At 46.1% G+C, this 16,499-nt stretch overlaps 1 protein-coding gene and 1 long non-coding RNA gene across 3 annotated transcripts in view; one reads left to right on the plus strand and one right to left on the minus strand.

Moving 5' to 3' along the window:
- Positions 1-6,848: 6,848 nt before the first annotated feature.
- Positions 6,849-8,356, minus strand: LOC119087549. The gene is made up of 3 exons (XR_005091014.1): positions 8,321-8,356; positions 7,603-7,681; positions 6,849-7,178 (listed from the first exon to the last, which is right to left on the minus strand). It is a non-coding gene; the product is annotated as an uncharacterized LOC119087549 (long non-coding RNA).
- Positions 8,357-8,530: 174 nt separating this feature from the next.
- The window catches only part of St8sia1 (ST8 alpha-N-acetyl-neuraminide alpha-2,8-sialyltransferase 1), a 144,649-nt gene continuing 136,680 nt past the window's right edge, over positions 8,531-16,499 (plus strand). Inside the window, exons 1-3 of one of the 2 annotated variants that reach the window (XM_037204003.1) lie at positions 8,531-8,830; positions 11,962-12,127; positions 14,350-14,470. In XM_037204003.1, coding sequence (XP_037059898.1) covers positions 12,088-12,127; positions 14,350-14,470 — 161 coding nt within the window. In that variant the 5' untranslated portion in view covers positions 8,531-8,830; positions 11,962-12,087. Of the gene's footprint in view, positions 8,831-11,961; positions 12,128-14,349; positions 14,471-15,052; positions 16,493-16,499 lie in introns of those variants that run through there. The other variant, XM_028879865.2, reaches the window with a different exon arrangement.

Raw genomic sequence — 16,499 nt, forward strand, 5'->3', positions numbered from 1 at the left:
ACTTTAGGCCCATTTAATCCTTAATCTGGTTTTCCCCAAATATTCACAAAACTTTGAACAACTATAACACAAAACTTAATGTAGCCAATTAAATTTTCCAAATACAGACACATTATCTTAACATGGTCTTTTATCTTTTTACATGTATTTACTTAAATGTAAAATGTGTGTGTGGGGAGAGGGGCACACAGGTGCCAGGTCATGAACATGCCGTGATGTGCATGTGGGGGTCAGAAGCCCTGTGGGGTGGGTCTATCCTTCTACTGTGTGGGTTGGGTCAGAGGATTGAACAAGTCATCCAACTGAGAAGCAAACACTTTACCTGCTGATCTATTTCTCTGGCCCTTAAACTTCCCTTTTTTTTCTATTTTATTTTATGCATATGGATGTTTTGCCTGAAACATATGTCCACACCCCTGGTGTGTGCAGTACTGGTAGAGGATTGGATCCCTTGGGACTGGAGTCACAGACAGTTGTGATCTGCTGTGTGGGTACTGGGAGTCAAACTTGGGTCCTCTGGAAAAGCAATGTTTTTAACCACTGAGAGTCATCTCCAGCCCTCTGGACGTTTCCTCGAGCTCTGCGAAGTCATTGCAGTGTTCCTAAAGCAACACGGTTTTCCCATTTCTGTCACTAGACTCAGGCTAGATCGTCTCCTTTCTCATCGCTGTGGGAGAGTGACCCATCTGCTGCTGTGTCTCTCACAGAGACTCGGGCACATGAGAGGCAGAGACATTCTCAGTTCCAGTGCATGTCCACCCCGTTTGCACTCTTGTCAGAGCAGTAGTCTCCGTCACGGGGACCTTTTCAGTTTGGACGGAATTTAATCCACCCCTCATTTCCATCTCACTACCAGAAATTATCTCTGTGCCTACAAGTGTGAACCCAATGTTGTATTTTTAGCACCTTTCAGAAGAGAACAGAACTCAGCCCTTTATCTAGAACCAATCACATCCATCCGTCAGTAGTTCCAAACATCCCCAGCTCAGAAACTCCAATAAAAATAGATAAGATCTCTAATGCAGTGATATATCCAGGCAGGCATAAAAGAGACCGAGAGCAGGATTTCCTCACCCTGACAGTGTCGCTGTTTTGGGTAGGATAACGCCTTGCGGTAGGTGCATCCCAGAATCCCTAGTAGCATTCCCGGCCCACACTGTGAGATGCCATCAGTACCTCACTCTTGCCTCAATTGCCACATCCACAATATCTCCAGATATTCAAATTGGAAGGACAAAATTTTCTAGATTGAAAACCGTTGATAGTCACGCAGTAGCAAAAGCACACGCTGGGAGCGGTGGGTCAGGTTCGAGGAGAAACTCCGGCCCCGCTTTCCATAGCGCCGGACCGAGTTGATGATTGACAGGTGGGCTAGAGGAGCCTGCTTAACATGCAACAGCTGGAGGCTGGTAGAGAGCCCGGAAGACAGCAAGGGCAGAAAAGCATGAGGCCTCTGAGATGTCCAAATGTGCTGTTTTCCGGGATGCATGGAGATTGGTGACTGTCAGTGAGTGAGTCTAGGAACTTCATGTAAGTGGAGTGTGGTGGCACACTCCTGTAATGTCAGCACACAGCAGATTGCCACGAGTTTGAGGCCACCCTGGGCCACATAACTAGTACCAGAGCTGCATAACATGATGGTGGCTTGAATTAGGACATATATCACAAACTCTCAAGTATTTGAATGCTTGGTCCCCAGTTAGTGGAACCATTCAGGGAGGTTATGGACCCTTAAGAGGTGGGGCCTTGCTGGAGGAAGTGCGTCACTAGAACAGACTTTGAGCGTCTATAGCCTCACCATTTCCAGTTCACTTTCTGCTTTGTGTCTGAAGTCTTTTTCTGCTGTGCTTTGTCTGCTTTGTGGGCTCCTGGTCTGGAACTGTAAGCCAAGATAAACTATTTTTCCCCCTAAGTTGCTTCTGGTCATGGTGTTTTATCACAGCAACAAAGTAACTAATGCACTGATCTTATCTCAACAAAGAAGTGTACATATCAATTTTAAGGATTTTTGTTTTGTTTTGCTGATATGGGAGGTTGGCCTCACACTCACTGTGTAACCTGAGGATGCCCTTGGACGTAAGATCCTCTCATCTCTGTCTTCCGAGTGTTGGGGTACAGGCATGCACCACCACACCTGTTTTAGGTTGTGCTAGGGTCGAACCCAGGGCTCTGTGAATGCCAGGCAAACGTCCTGCCAACTGAGCGCCACCCAGCCCTTTAAATATTTATGTTAAATGCTCCTGGGAAGGCATGTGAAGACAACTGTGTTTTAGGTGTCAGTGATTTGTATAAACATTCTGCTATGTTAAGATGTATAAACTAGAGAACACAGTATATAGTTGAGGTCTATTCTTACTTCACCCCAAAAAACAGTGCGGTGAGTGACAACCCTGGGAATCTGGTATGTTGTCTGCGAACCTTTACTTTATACTGTTCTCACTAGTCTTTCTTGTATTTCCAAGGCCTTTTTAAGGAATGGAAGATGACTAGAAGGAGGTAGTGTTGCTTATCTCCTGAGGCATGAAGACGCTCAGGCCTTACTGTATGGTTACAATGTTTTAAGACGTCCTATCCTTATAGGTAACTTTGTGCAATCCTTGCCTGTCTTCTAAGTTGATTTCAATGTCATTTTCAAGTTCATATCTCCAGAGGAAACATTTTTGCCATCTGAGACATCTATAAAAAGAACATTTAGACAATTTCATTTTCTGAGATAGGCAGTGGTATTTTACTTCCAGCACTAAGGGAAAATAATTGACAATATTTTTGCAGTGAGAACACTCCATAATTTGTTTCACTATATGAGAAATATAATTCAATTTCTTAAGAAGTACTGCTTGGCACTTGGTTGCTTTGGTTTTTAGAGCTACAGCCCTGGGAAATCTATTCTGCATAACAAAGATCTAAACTCTCCCATGGTCCTCACTTCTTATAGGATTTTATCTTCCCTTTCCAGGCTACTGTCTCTACTCACTCTGCCTTCCCCTTCCCCTGGTCCTTTTCCTCTTCCTCTTCTTCCTCCTCCTCTTCGGTACCCTATTCTTCCTTTTCCTAGCCCCCTTTTTCTCCGCCCCATTTCTCCTTCCTCTTGGTTAGTTATTTTTCTTCCCCTCTATTACCTTGTGGTGGTTTTCTCCAAATGTTTAAGCCCCCAGTAATTTTACTAAATTTCTTCCTTGTGGAGAGAATTTCTGCAATTAAAAAAAAAAACAAAAAAAAAACAAAAAACAAAAAAACCCTACCAGCTACAAAATTTGTTCTCTTTTCGTCATTTCTCTTCATGGACCTATATGGAAAGAGTTAATCTCATGCACAACTAAGCTCCCCATGGGGAGACTGCTGATAGCTCTCCTCATATAGTAACAGAACTGTGGTGAGGGATCTAATCCTTGGGATGATTAGTACTTGGGGGAGAGGATCTAAGAAGATTAGGTTTTAATTTTGCATATGGTGAAATTAAAACTTCCTTTGCTGTAGTTCTGAGTTGTGAACTATTCATAGTCATATAATTAGCATTACCACAATTGAAATGCAGAGCAGTCTTACAGCCCAGACTGATTTATCATGATACCTTCTTGTCATCATTCCCAGCATAATCCCAGTGCGGGCGCCACGGAGCTAAATGATGCCTGTGCCAGTGAGTCTGCCTTTCCCATGATGTGATGTAGTGGAATTGTACAGGGGCAGCCTGTGGAGTACATGGCTCTTTCCATTTACTAGAATGTATTTTGAGACTTGTTCTTGTATCGATGGCTGTTTTCTTCTTTAAATTGTTGACTCATGTCCCTTTTATAAATGCTCCAGAATTTGTCATTTGCCAGTGAAAGAATATTTGGGTACTTTCCACATTTGGCAATTATATATTAGGCTGCTGCAAATATCTGTGTAGAGGTTTTTGTATGAGTATCATATTTATTTCTTTTGGATAAATAACCAACAATGAGATTGCTGAGTCATCTGTCGGAAAGGCCATGCTGCTTTGCTAAGTGGCTGTGCGGGGCTGTCTTCCTATCAGTGATGGATGGGAGCTCTCTGTGCTTTGTCTGATCGTGAGAATTTAGTATTGTCAACAGCTTTTAATTTCTTAGTTGAGCCTTTATTAAGTACTTAATGAATTAATAAGCTATTCTGGTAGATATTTAGTGGTGGCTCACTGCAATTTTTAAATAACCTCAGAATAAATTTCGATGAGATCCAGCCATTCCTGTGGTGATTCTCTTTTGTATTTATTTGTATTTTGCGAAAATGTGCATCAAAATTTCTTCCTATTTTTAATTTTTTTTTTGTTTTTGGTTTATCTCTTGGTTTTTAGAGGTAGATAATCATATAACTGAGGCTGGTCTTGAATTCTGCCTCTGTTTCCAGCTCCGAAATGCTGGAATTATAGGTGAGCACCATCATCATACTGTTGTCCTTGATGATTTGGGGTTTTGAAGGCACTGTACCTTTCTCAGCCCACTGTGCTTATCTCAGGGACCCAAGAAACCAAACTCTTTTAAAACTCAACCACAGACAGTAGTTTTAAGTTCATTTTCTCACACCAGAGATATTAAAGGTGTGGACACTCATGGGCACATTATTTATTTTTTGTTTTTAGATTATTCTATGTGTGTGAGTGTGCTTGTATGTATGTGTGTACACCATGTGCATGCTTGGTGCCCATGGAGACCAGAAGAGGGCATGGGGTCCCCTGAAAATGGAGTTATGAATGATTATGAGCCACCATGTGAGGGCTTGGGACTTAACAAAGGTCCTCTGCAAAAACAGCAAGCGCTCTTAAGCACTGAGCCATATCTCCAGTCCGAGAAGCAAACTTTACCTAGAGAAATTGAGGGGAAGCAAAAGAAACACCCAACAGTGTGTGTGTGTGTCGGGGGTGGGGGGTGTTCTTCAGGAGAGAAAAAACCATTCCACTTCTTAGTCTGATCATTGTAACAGGATTCAGCAGAACGCGGACAAACAGATAATTTTATCAGTCGGCCAATTAAAGAGCTCCACACTGTGAATGCCTCCCTGGCCCAGTTAGGGTGAGGATCATGTTGTGTTTATGTGCCTCACAGTGTGTACTGGATAGTGCTGTGTCCACTTGACTCCAGCGAGGCTCAGGCGTCTGTGCAGAGGGAACGCCGATTGAGAAAATCTCTCTATCAGATTGGGCTTCGGCAAGTCTGTGGGGCATGGTCTTGATTAATGATTGACGTGGGAGGGCCCAGCTCACCGTGGGCAGTGCCACCCTGGGTGGGTGGGCCTGAGGTGTTAGGAAAGCAGGCTGAGCAAGCCATGGAGAGCAAGTCAGTGAGCAGTGCTCCTCCACAGCCTCTGCTCCTGTTCCTGCTTTCAGGTTCCTGATGTGAGTTTCTTCCATGACTTTCCTCAAGTGATGTGACCCAGGGTATGTAAGCAGAAACCCACTCCGACCTCCTCAAGTTGCTTTTGGTCATGGTGTTTATCAGCAGCAGGAAGAAAACTAGACAGGGTGATGGAAGGCTCCCTGCTTGTCTCAGACTCCTGCTGTCAGTGGTTGGGTGTGGCTGTTGATGTCACTCACTGGCCGGTGCAGCCACCTCCCGCCTAGAGAGCTGGTAACTTACTATGCTCTTTGTTTATCTTGGCTACCAGCTGTTCCTGACCGACTCTTTATCTACAGGATGGTGTGGGACCTCTGTCCTGAAATAGGTGGGGGCCTTGCTTAGAAGCTTTACTTAATTATTTGCAAATAACTGCATCAGAAGCAGAAGGGCCAGCAGTGCCCCGCTTATGTTCCTCGGGTCTTCCGGCTACAGCATGCCTCCCGTCACTGGCCTGGCACCTTAACCCTGGTCTTCCCTTTAACCCCATCATCCATTTCCCACTTCCAACTAAGAGAACTAACTAGCCCCTGTCTCAGTTATGTGCTTTGTATATATTTTATTAGCATAGTTAATTATACATATTTTCATGTATATATAATACATTTTTTCATACTCACCCCTCTCTTATTCCATTCCCATTGACCCCTTTCCCTTCTCATCTTCCCCAATCACACATCTTTGTTTATCTGCTTGTTTACTTATTTGTTTTGATGTGTATGGCCTGAGAAGGCCAGAAAAGGGTGTTGGATACTCTGAAGCAGGAACTACAGACAGTTGTGAGGTGGCCACTGGGTGCTGAGCATTGAACTTGGATGTTCTGGAAGATCAGTCAGTGTTCTAACCTCTGAACCATCCTCTATCCTCTGATATTCTTTTTAAGAGTTTTTTTTTTTCTTTTTTGGTTTTTTTGAGACAAGCTTTCTCTGTGTAGCTCTGGCTATCCTGGAACTCACTCTGTAAACCAGGCTAGCCTTGAATTCAGAGATCCACCTTCCTCTACTTTCCAAGTGCCGGGGATAAAAGATATGGGTCCATGACCACGGCTGGCTCAAACCTAGGATTCTTTATCCAGTGAAGTTAACCTTAATTAGCAAAGGATAAAGTCTGCATCCAGAAGAACCAGAAGTAATTTATTATTAGCAATATGACTCTGAAAAAAGAGGAATTCTCCCAAGAGAAGGAAATGATGCCAAGTAGAAACTAGGATGGCATGATAAAATAGTTTCTAGTTCTTGGTTCTGAAATTCATCTAAAAGTTAACCATTTAAAGTAATAGTAATCCTAACAACATATAGGAAGATTCTGACATACAGATAAATGAATTAAATACTAGCAAGGTGACAGGACCAGGGAGGAGCTCCTCCCCCTACACCATAAGATCCTCACTCTACACATGGAGAAACACACGGCGTTATTTGAAGGTAAACAGACTAGTTAAGACTCTGTACTTCAATCTTGTATTTTCATGTCACATAAATGACGTTCTAATGGAGGAGATAGAAGAGCATATACTGTAATATTTATTGAAGTCACCAATGAAGGGGGACAGAGAAAAGCCATTTATTGGAACAATAAAAAGAAGACTGAAAAAGCAGAGCCACCTGTGTGGTGGCTTCAGGTGGCTGTGTTAGGTCTGGACGCTTGAGCAGGATGTGGTGGCACACATTTATAATCCCAGCACTTATCTTGGTGGTGGCATCACATGGCTGTGTTAAGTCTGGATGCTTGAGCAGGCTTTGGTGGTGGGTGAACACTTGTAATCCCAGCACTTAGAAGCCTGAGCCGAGATGACCACAGATCAAGGCTGTTCTGTTTATGTAGTGAGACCTGTCTCAAAGAATTCTTCATTAGGGGTCTGGTGAGATGATTCAGAGTGCTAGCTGCTCTTCAGGGGACCCATGTTTGATTCCTAGCACTTATATGGTGGCTCACAACTGTCTGCATTCTGTTTCAGATTATCTGACAGTCTCTCCTGGCTTCTGCGGGCACCAGGCACTAACATGATGCATAGATACACCTGCAGCCAAAACATCCATCCCCATAAAATGTAAAGCAATTAAAAAAAAAAAAACTGAACCATTCATATTGTCGTGTTTGGGATTAAAACACTAATATATACATAGAAAACTGCAGCAGGGGGCGGGGCAATGCCTCAGTTAGTAAAGCGCTTTAGTCTAAACCGTGGGATCTGAGTCCACTTCTGAGCACCCACCTAACAACTAGGTACAGTGGCATGTGCCTGTAATCCTACCTCTGCGGAGGTAAACACAGGAGCACCCCTGAGCTCGCTGGCCAGCCGTCTAAACGGTGGTGAGCTGTAGGAGAGAGAACTGTCTCAAAAAATAAAGGTGGAGAGAAATTGAGAAAGACACCTATGGCCTCTACACTTATGTAAACATCCATACACATGTGTCTGTACATACCTGCACATGAACACGCACAAACACACACAAAACCTGATGGTCCCAAATAGATGCTTGGCCAGTGAAATTTTTATTCTGTACAATATGATATACTTGAAAACATCAACACTGGATTAAAGACCTCACATTAGTTACTTTTTCTCATTTCTCTGACCAAATGCCCAGTGAGAAGCATTGTAAGGAAGGAAAGGGGTGGCTCATGGTTTGAGGACACAGTCTGTCATGGTGGGAGAAGTATGAGGAAGCTGGTCACGTTGCGTCTGCAGTCAGGAGACAGAGCGAGATGAGTGCCTGTGCTTAGCAATTTCCTCCCTTTTATTTAGTCCAGGACTCCACTGTAGCTAGAGTTTTCCTGCCTGGCCCACAGTCAGGACAAATCTCTGTCACCCACCAGTCCCACAGCCGCTCAGACCCAACCAAGTAAACACAGAGACTTATATTGCTTACAAACTGTATGGCTGTGGCAGGCTTCTTGCTAACTGTTCTTATAGCTTAAATTATCCCATTTCTATAAATCTATACCTTGCCACGTAGCTGGTGGCTTACCGGCATCTTCACATTCTGCTTGTCCTGGTGGCGGCTGGCAGTGACTCCTTCTGCCTTCCTGTTCTTTCTTTTCTCCTCTCTGTTAGTCCCACCTATACTTCCTGCCTAGCCACTGGCTAATCAGTATTTTATTTATTGACCAATCAGAGCAACACATTTGCCATACAGAACATCCCACAGCACTCCAGCCCATAGAATATGGCCACCCACCTCCCATACCAGTCAGCCCAATCTAGAAACTCCCTCCCAGACATTCTCAGATGTTTGTCTCTTAGGTGATTGTAGATCTTGTCAGGTTGACGATCAGTACTGAGCATCTGTTTGTGTCTCTGTGATTCTAGGCCCAGTTAAGCTGACAGTCAGATCAACCACCACAGCCCCAGAGTCTTCCTTCGGTTCTGTTGGCAGAAACTGAGGCAGTGCAGCCTTGTGAGATGAAATTCATATCAGTGTTTCTCAGAGCTCGACTCTACCTAGCAGGTCTGAACTGAAGGCATACTCCTCTGAAAGGTAAGATTACTAATCCACCATAACCAATTTGTGCCTTGGAGAATAGACGTATCTTTTTAATTTGTGTCTTTAAGGGCATGATAGAACCAATATGAAGAAGATACCCACCAGCAGTCCCCTGCCATGGTTTAAACCATGATTTCCCCACAGTGTATCCATGTGGCCTAACCCTCCCTTACACATGGACACTGTTAGATCTGTGATCTGTGTGCCAAGGTCCATCCACAGCGCTTGGCTTGTCTTCTCGCAGTTCTGGGACAGCCAGCATCCCCAGTTGGCACACAGCTGTCCCTTTCCAGACTTTCAGTCAAACCTGCAGCAGCCCCTCCAGCTGTCTTATCTGGCTGAACAGGTTTTTCCTATCGCAGGGCCCGGCCTAGGGAATCATCCCCACCCATCAACCACCACTGCCAAGACTCAGGCTCCTCTGTGACCACAGGGAGGCCATTGCTGGTCACCAGGCTCAATAAATGCTGCTGTGTATTTGTGGTTTGGGCAAAACTCAAGAATTGTGTTTGGGGCAGCTACAAAACCTGGGCTGAGTTTGAATAAGCTGTAAAATTTTCCATAATTATGCTTTTTTTTTACACTCCAGAAATAAAATATCAGTGGTTTATCAATGGTCATTGAGGCAATATGGTTACCTGACAAGAACATCTAAAGGGAGCTCGTGTGTGTGTGTGTGTGTGTGTGTGTGTGTGTGTGTGTGTGTGTGTGTTTACATGGTATCTACAATCAGAAGCAACCCTCCACTACATTCTACTAAGAGTCCCTCAAAAGTGTTACCTTTTGGCATCAGGTGACATCACAGCCAGTCTTCTGGAAGCATTGGCGTAGGAAGGACCATGCTAAAGACTTCAGCCCCAGGCTTTAGTGTCTAGAAACAAAGCCCCCCAAATCACCTGTGTGCTAGGCCAACAGACTCTGTGTTTGGGGGTGCCACCATCTGCCTAACCTTCAGAGTCAGTCCTTGTGTTGGGGTACCATCTGTGCCAGTTACTTTTCTTGTTGATGTAACAGAACACCAGACAAACAGCTGACAGAAGAGAGTGTTTTCTTTGGTTCACAGTTCCAGAGTACAGTCCATCCTGGTGGGGAGGGCGCGGTGGCAGAAGCTCGAGATGGTGGGTCATGCTGCTTCCACAGCCAAGAAGCAGAGGGATGAGGCTAGGGCTCAGTTCGCTTTCTTCTTTTCATTTAGTCCAGGAGGCCACGGAGGGTGCTGCACACATTCAGGGTGGGTCTTCCCTCTTGGATAGACCTCTCCAGAAATACGTTCACAGCCATGCCCATGGGTCTCCTGCTGATTCATCAAGGTGATGAAGGAAACCAGTGTCACACCAGATTTGTAGCTAAGTGAACTGCATGTTAGCTGCATGGATCTGCTCTCCTTAGGGTCAGTCAGTGCTGTTCTCAAATCTGTGTGGGCTTCCTTCTCTGAGAGGGAGGCTCCTGTGTTCATCAATACCACAATAAACTTGCATTTTTATAGTAGTTATTTTATTTTTAATTGTGTGTGCATGTGCTATGTGCACTAATGTAGCTGTCTGCAGAGGTCAGAGGTGTCTAATTCTCCTGGAGCTACAGTTATAAGAGGTTGTGAACTACTGGACATGGGTGCTGGGACTTGAATTTGGATCCTCTGCAAGAGCAGTACTCACTCTTAACCACTGAGCCATCTCTCCAGCCCCTCAACTTTCATTTGACTGTGATTGAATCAAAAATTTAATTCATCACATTTTTGGAATATACTGTAGAATCCAACGACCTCATAGAGAAAGTGATGCCAATGTCTATCCATCCTTCCCATGCAAAAGGAAACTTTTCCTGAATGTCTTCTAAGATTAGGACAGAAAAGAAAAAGTTGACCTAACCAAGGCTGTGTCAGCAGTCACTCTCTTGGTCTGTTGAATTTCCCCCATGACTACCCGATGGGGCCTTCACAGATTGATTTGGGCCACAATAAACAAGCCAGTTTATAGGAACTACTCACTAATTTCCCCCCACAGGACAAAGAGCATAGCTGTGAAGCAAGCTGTTGAAAATTAGCTGGTTTTAATCACAATCTTCATTATATTTAAATACATTTTATTATCTATATTTGAGACTTATAACATGATGTTATGGGATACACACAGAAGGTAAATTGGTAATATAATGAAGCAAAGTAACATACCATCATGTGTAGCTGCTTTCTTCGGTGATGAGCTGTTAAAATCAACTTATTTCACAATAATCTCTAATACAATACAATTCTATTAATTATAGGTTAAAATCAACTTATTTCACAATAATCTCTAATACAATTCTATTAATTATTTCATTAGTTCTGTGGACTTAAGTCATACTCTGACCTAAAATCTCCCTTTGTTACTCTATTCCTCATCTCTTGTCCCAGGTCACCACTGTTTTTTCTCTGATTGTTTTTCTAAAGATTCTTCACCTAAGCGCTGGGGAGATAGATGCCCTAGAGGGTAAAATGCTTGCTATGCAAGCCTAATGACCTCAGTTTGGATCTTCACAGTGCACAAAATGGTGGTGATGATGGCACACATATGTGATCCCAGTGTTCCCATGGCACTATGGGAGGTGGAGACAGGAGGATCCCGGAAGTTCAAATGTCTGCTAGTCAGGTGTACTCAGTGGTGGACAAGAGGCTATCTCAGATGAGGTGGCAAGTGAGGTCTGACTCCTGAAGTTGTCAGACCTCAAAGGTTTGGTTTTGATCTGATATTTACCCTGCAGCAGCTTCGTTCTTGGTATCTAATAAACCCTGTCACCCCAGACTGTACCATGTCCAGTTTGTGTACAGTCATGGATTCCCAGTGGACATCAGGCCTGTCATCCTCTACCTGCTTAACAAGTGAGTGAACTAGCACCGGCTAACACCCCTTCACCGCTAACCCCATCCCGTCGTCCATCAGCAGCTGGAGCTAGCCCATATGGCGGCCATTTTCCCACATCAGATCCTAACTGGGCACAGACTGGCCATGTTCTGGCTGTCATGTTCCTTTTACTTCCCCCATTAAATATGTGCTTTAATCCCACGGGGTCAGACTCCTCCCTGAGCGCTAGTGATTAAATATCAAAGGGAACCTATACTCTCTTGATAACGGCAATGCTACTCATAGCAGGTGAGAAATGGAAACCTCCCAAATGTTCATCAACTGATGGGTGCAGAAAACGTGGTACATATATACAACAGAGTCCTACTCGGCCATCGAAGGAGTGAAACCCTGTCATGTTTGGCAATGTGAATGAAAGTGGAGGTCATTACGTTAAACCAAATAAGCCAGGGTAGGTGTGGCGGCTCCCTATGGTAGTACCAAAGCTGGGGAGGTGGAGACATGCAGGTCCCTTGGGGTCCCTGGGAGCCTTCCGAGCCTGTTGTCAAGTTCTGGGCCTGTGACAGCTGCTGTACCCCCAAACACAGTGAGTGTCGCCTGAGGAATTACAATGTGGTTGCCCTTGGCTCTCTACACACATGTGTGAACACATGCGCATAAACCTGCATGTACAATAAAACAGAACCAACGACTCAAGGACTGGGACGCTGGTAAAATGGTGGCCGTGCTTTGCTGCAGGTTTCATTTATGTGCTCATAATAAAATGGTTTTCATTGTCAAGTTCATTGCATCAAGGAATGCCTAGGGCATCGGTGAAGCACGCTTTGTGTGTCTGTGATGACATTTCCAGGCTATTAGATCACAAGGGCTCTAACTTAATTAGTGGTTTAATATTTTTTTCATGATTTTGTAATAGCATTATCGGGAGGAAGTGAAAGCCAGGAAGTGGGACATTTTTAAAGGAAGTAGGTCTCTGGGAGCAGCCACCATGATGTTCCACCTTACCTGGCCTGGGAACAACAGAGCCGGCCCCAGGAGACTAAACCCGCTGTGTCCACAAGCCAGCATCAGTCCTTCCTCTTCTAAGTGGCTTGAGTTGGGTGTTCTGTCACCTGGTAACCAACATACAGATTCATGAAACAAGTGTTATTTTAGGGATGAGAAGCACAGCTCAGGGCTTAGACGAATAGATTACCACATGTAGCTAATAGGTAACAGATGGGATATGAGCTAGCCTAGCCTGACACTGAGACTAGGGTTCAGTCTCAGAAACATTTATAGAGTTTAAAATGCATTTTAGCCTTTGAGCAAACCCTGCATGTCCTCTTTACGCACTCAGATGTAGACTACAACAGAATTCTAAACCCCTTGCTGAAAGCCATTTAAATAAAGTTCCCGGATGTCAGGTAAGATATTTAATTTAAAACACTAAGACGCAGGAGTTTACACTTTGCCTTAAAATGGTGCTGAGTCAGCAATGACCCAAGTAACTCTGAGGCTGGACATTTTATAGAACCTAAAGCAGTTGTTTCTTGCATTGGCATGGGATTAGGCTTGAACTGGCAGTTGGGCAAACGTGAAGAATAAAAACTATCATACCTAATCTCCCCTAATCATGTAAACACAGCTTGGGGAGTTCAAATGCAGGCCAAACTGCCTTACTACCCAGTGGCCAAGGAAGAGTTCTGTGTGGAAAATGCTTACAACAGAAAAACTCACCAAAGAGCCTAATCATTAACCAGAATGATTAGAAAATTCTAGATGTATCCAGAGCAGGTCAAAGGAAATGGGAACAGGAATCACAAATACTTATTGAGCATGCATACTACAAATTCTGCTTTATTTTTGTTTCATTTTGTTGTTGTTATTATTTGGTATATGTGTCTGATGACTACGTGAGTGTGAGCCTGCCTTTGCATGAATGTGGAGGTCAGAGGCACATGTCAGTCATCAACTCTCTCCGTCTGTTATGGGCTCTAGGGACAGAACTCCAGTCTTTGGGCTTGGATGCAAACACTTTCACCAATTGAACCATCTTGTGGCTTAAAAGCTGGTGTTTTAGGTGGTCTGGGACCAGCACGTCTTTGAGGGAAAATTTAATGGCCACTTGACTTTAGATTTGTAGTCAGTAGATTTGTATGGAGGGAGCAAAACAGACTCAAGTCTGTGGTCACTACAGGCTGCCAGACATGACACACTGAAGACTCGGAGAAGTCAAGGGAACACCGTTGAAGCCATTGTTAATGCTACTGAGAACCAGGGAGTAAAATCAGAGAAAACTGGACCACGGGTAGGAAAAGAGGGAGCAAGGAGTGAGATGTCAGCGGCACAGTGGGTTCACATGCAATGCAGTACTAAATGCGATACAGTCCGGGGCCTCAGGCCACCCCGATGACCCTTTGCTGGTTGGTATTTCATGTACTCTCCAGCTGTGTGGAGAGCTGGAGGAAGAGAAATTGGGATCATTTGGGCTTTGTTTAAATTATAGGTGGGGGGGGGAGTGGTAGATGATGTGTCTATAGCCCTTGAAATGTGGGAAACAGGTCCCCATCCTGTCTTTCTTTCTAGAATAGAGTAGGTTTGGGGTGGGAGGGATCTTCATTTTATTTTAAGATTTATTTTATTTTTAAATTATGTGTCTGTAACTATGTGGAGGTATGTGTATGTATACAGGTGCCCCAGAGTGTGAAAAATCTCCCAGAACTGGATTTAAGGCTGTGAGCTGCCTGCACCGAGTGTTGGGAACTGATACAGGTCCTCCACAAGATCAGCAAGCCTCTCTCCATCAGCAAGGGTAATCTTTATTTTAACTAATCGGTGTTAGGTTCCACTATGGGGGCTGCCGGCCCATGGGGGCATTGAGTGGTCCTCCTAAGAAAAGCATAATGATGTTGGTAGAATAACAGACATCCGTGTTTGGTAAGTAACTGCCCCAACATCTCAAGTTTCACTTCTCTGTGCTGGAAGGTGCTAGAAAAAGGCCGCAGGGCGCACATTAGTCAGTATGGACCGCCTAGAGTGCCGCTCATGGCTGAACAAATGGAACTGTGGTCTGAGATTTTGGCTGGGTGATGACTAAGCTGGCTGGTTTTGGAGGATGCAGACTTTCTTCTTTGTCCTTGTACAGGATGCTTAAGCAAATAGAATAGGCAGCCGCTAGGAGGTACCCGAGCTTTTCTGTCTTCTGCCTGGGCAAGCAGAAATGGCTTACAGCGAGTCCCTCCACTAGGCGGGTCCAGGCGGGTGGCACTTTTCCAAGGTCGCAGTTGTGATAAGCTTGCCATCGCAGCCCTTTAAGAATAAACAATTTTTTTTTATCTGTAGTGGCAGAGGAGGCGCTATCTCCCCCCCACCCAAGGTCTGCTGGTTGGGACACCAACCATACATATGTGGACGCAGCTCTGCTCTCTGCAGGGTGGAGACGAGGTGGTGGACCCCGGTGTGCATGCACCTCCCTTCGTGCCCACCAGCATCAGTGTGTGTGTGTGTGTGTGTGTGTGTGTGTGTGTGTGTGTGTGTGTGTGTGTATGCGCGTGCGTGCATGGAATCAGCTCGCGGACGGGCTGATCTGGTTAAGGGAGCTCAGGAAGGAATAAATCATCTCTAACCTCCTCGTTGCTCGTTTATAACCAATCAGTTGCAGAAAGGCGAGGGTGACAGCAGCCCGGGCGCACAGGGTGCGGGCCCCCAGTCTGTGCACACTCAGGGACAGATAAATGTGCGTGTGCATGCATGCACCAGAGGGGCCGTTGTTCTTATTGTCTGCCTTTCTCCGCAGAGAACAAGGGCAGCGGCGAGGGGCCTGCGCCCTGGGCTAGTGTTGCGGCCCTAAGCGGGTCGAAGGAGGCAATTTCGCGGGTGGGGGAGGGTGGAGGAGACCTTGATTTCCACCAATCCCGGGGCGCGTGTCTGCGGAGTCCAGGGCGCAGCGGAAGGCTGCGGCGCGCCGCTGAATGAACTGATGAGAGCGAGTTCTCAGCTTGCCCCTGAGGGGAGCGGAGCGAGGGTCCCGGCGGGCACGGCAGAGGCGCCGGGGGCGGGCTAGCGGTCCCGGGCCGCCGTGGAAATTTCCAAGGACTTGGCGCGGCTGGGAGAGCACGTCTTGGGGGGTGCCGGGCACCGCGGCGGCGCAGGAGGCGGGGGAAAGGGCGGTGCAGGGCGCAGGAGCATCTTTATCTGGAAGGGACACAGCGGGTCAGATGTCCCAGAGCCAGCAGCACCTCTTCCACGACCCCAGCCGAGGGCGGCTGTGATGCTGTAGTAAGGGCGGCAGCAGCTGGCCCCGCTGCTCTCGCCCAAACCCCTCCGTCGCCTACCTCTGCAGGGAAAGGGACCATGGCTCGTGACTTGCCCAGAGGCCACTTCCTCTAGCAAGAAATCCGTGGGAAAAGTTGCATTGGCGAAGATCCTTGTAGCTGACCTCTGGGGCCGTGGTGGGGGTCCCCCCAGCCCTGCGTGTGCATGCAAGAAAGCTAAAGGTGTGTGTGTATGGGGGGCCGGCCGTGGAGGCACCCTCTCCTGCCACTTCGCCTGGCATTGTGCTGAGGCTCCCACGACCGACCCTGGATGCCGAGACTGTGATGAGCCCCTGCGGGCGGGCCCGGCGACACACGTCCAGAGGGGCCATGGCCATGCTGGCATGGAAGTTCCCGCGTACCCGGCTGCCTGTGGGAGCCAGTGCCCTCTGTGTAGTGGTCCTCTGTTGGCTCTACGTCTTCCCTGTCTACCGGCTACCCAACGAGAAGGAGATCGTACAAGGGGTGCTGGCACAGCGCATGGCTTGGAGGAGGAACCAGACCGCTGCCAGGCTCTTCAGGTACCTA

This window comes from Peromyscus leucopus, chromosome 3 (genome assembly GCF_004664715.2).
Source record: "Peromyscus leucopus breed LL Stock chromosome 3, UCI_PerLeu_2.1, whole genome shotgun sequence".
Classification (NCBI taxonomy): Eukaryota; Metazoa; Chordata; class Mammalia; order Rodentia; family Cricetidae; genus Peromyscus; species Peromyscus leucopus.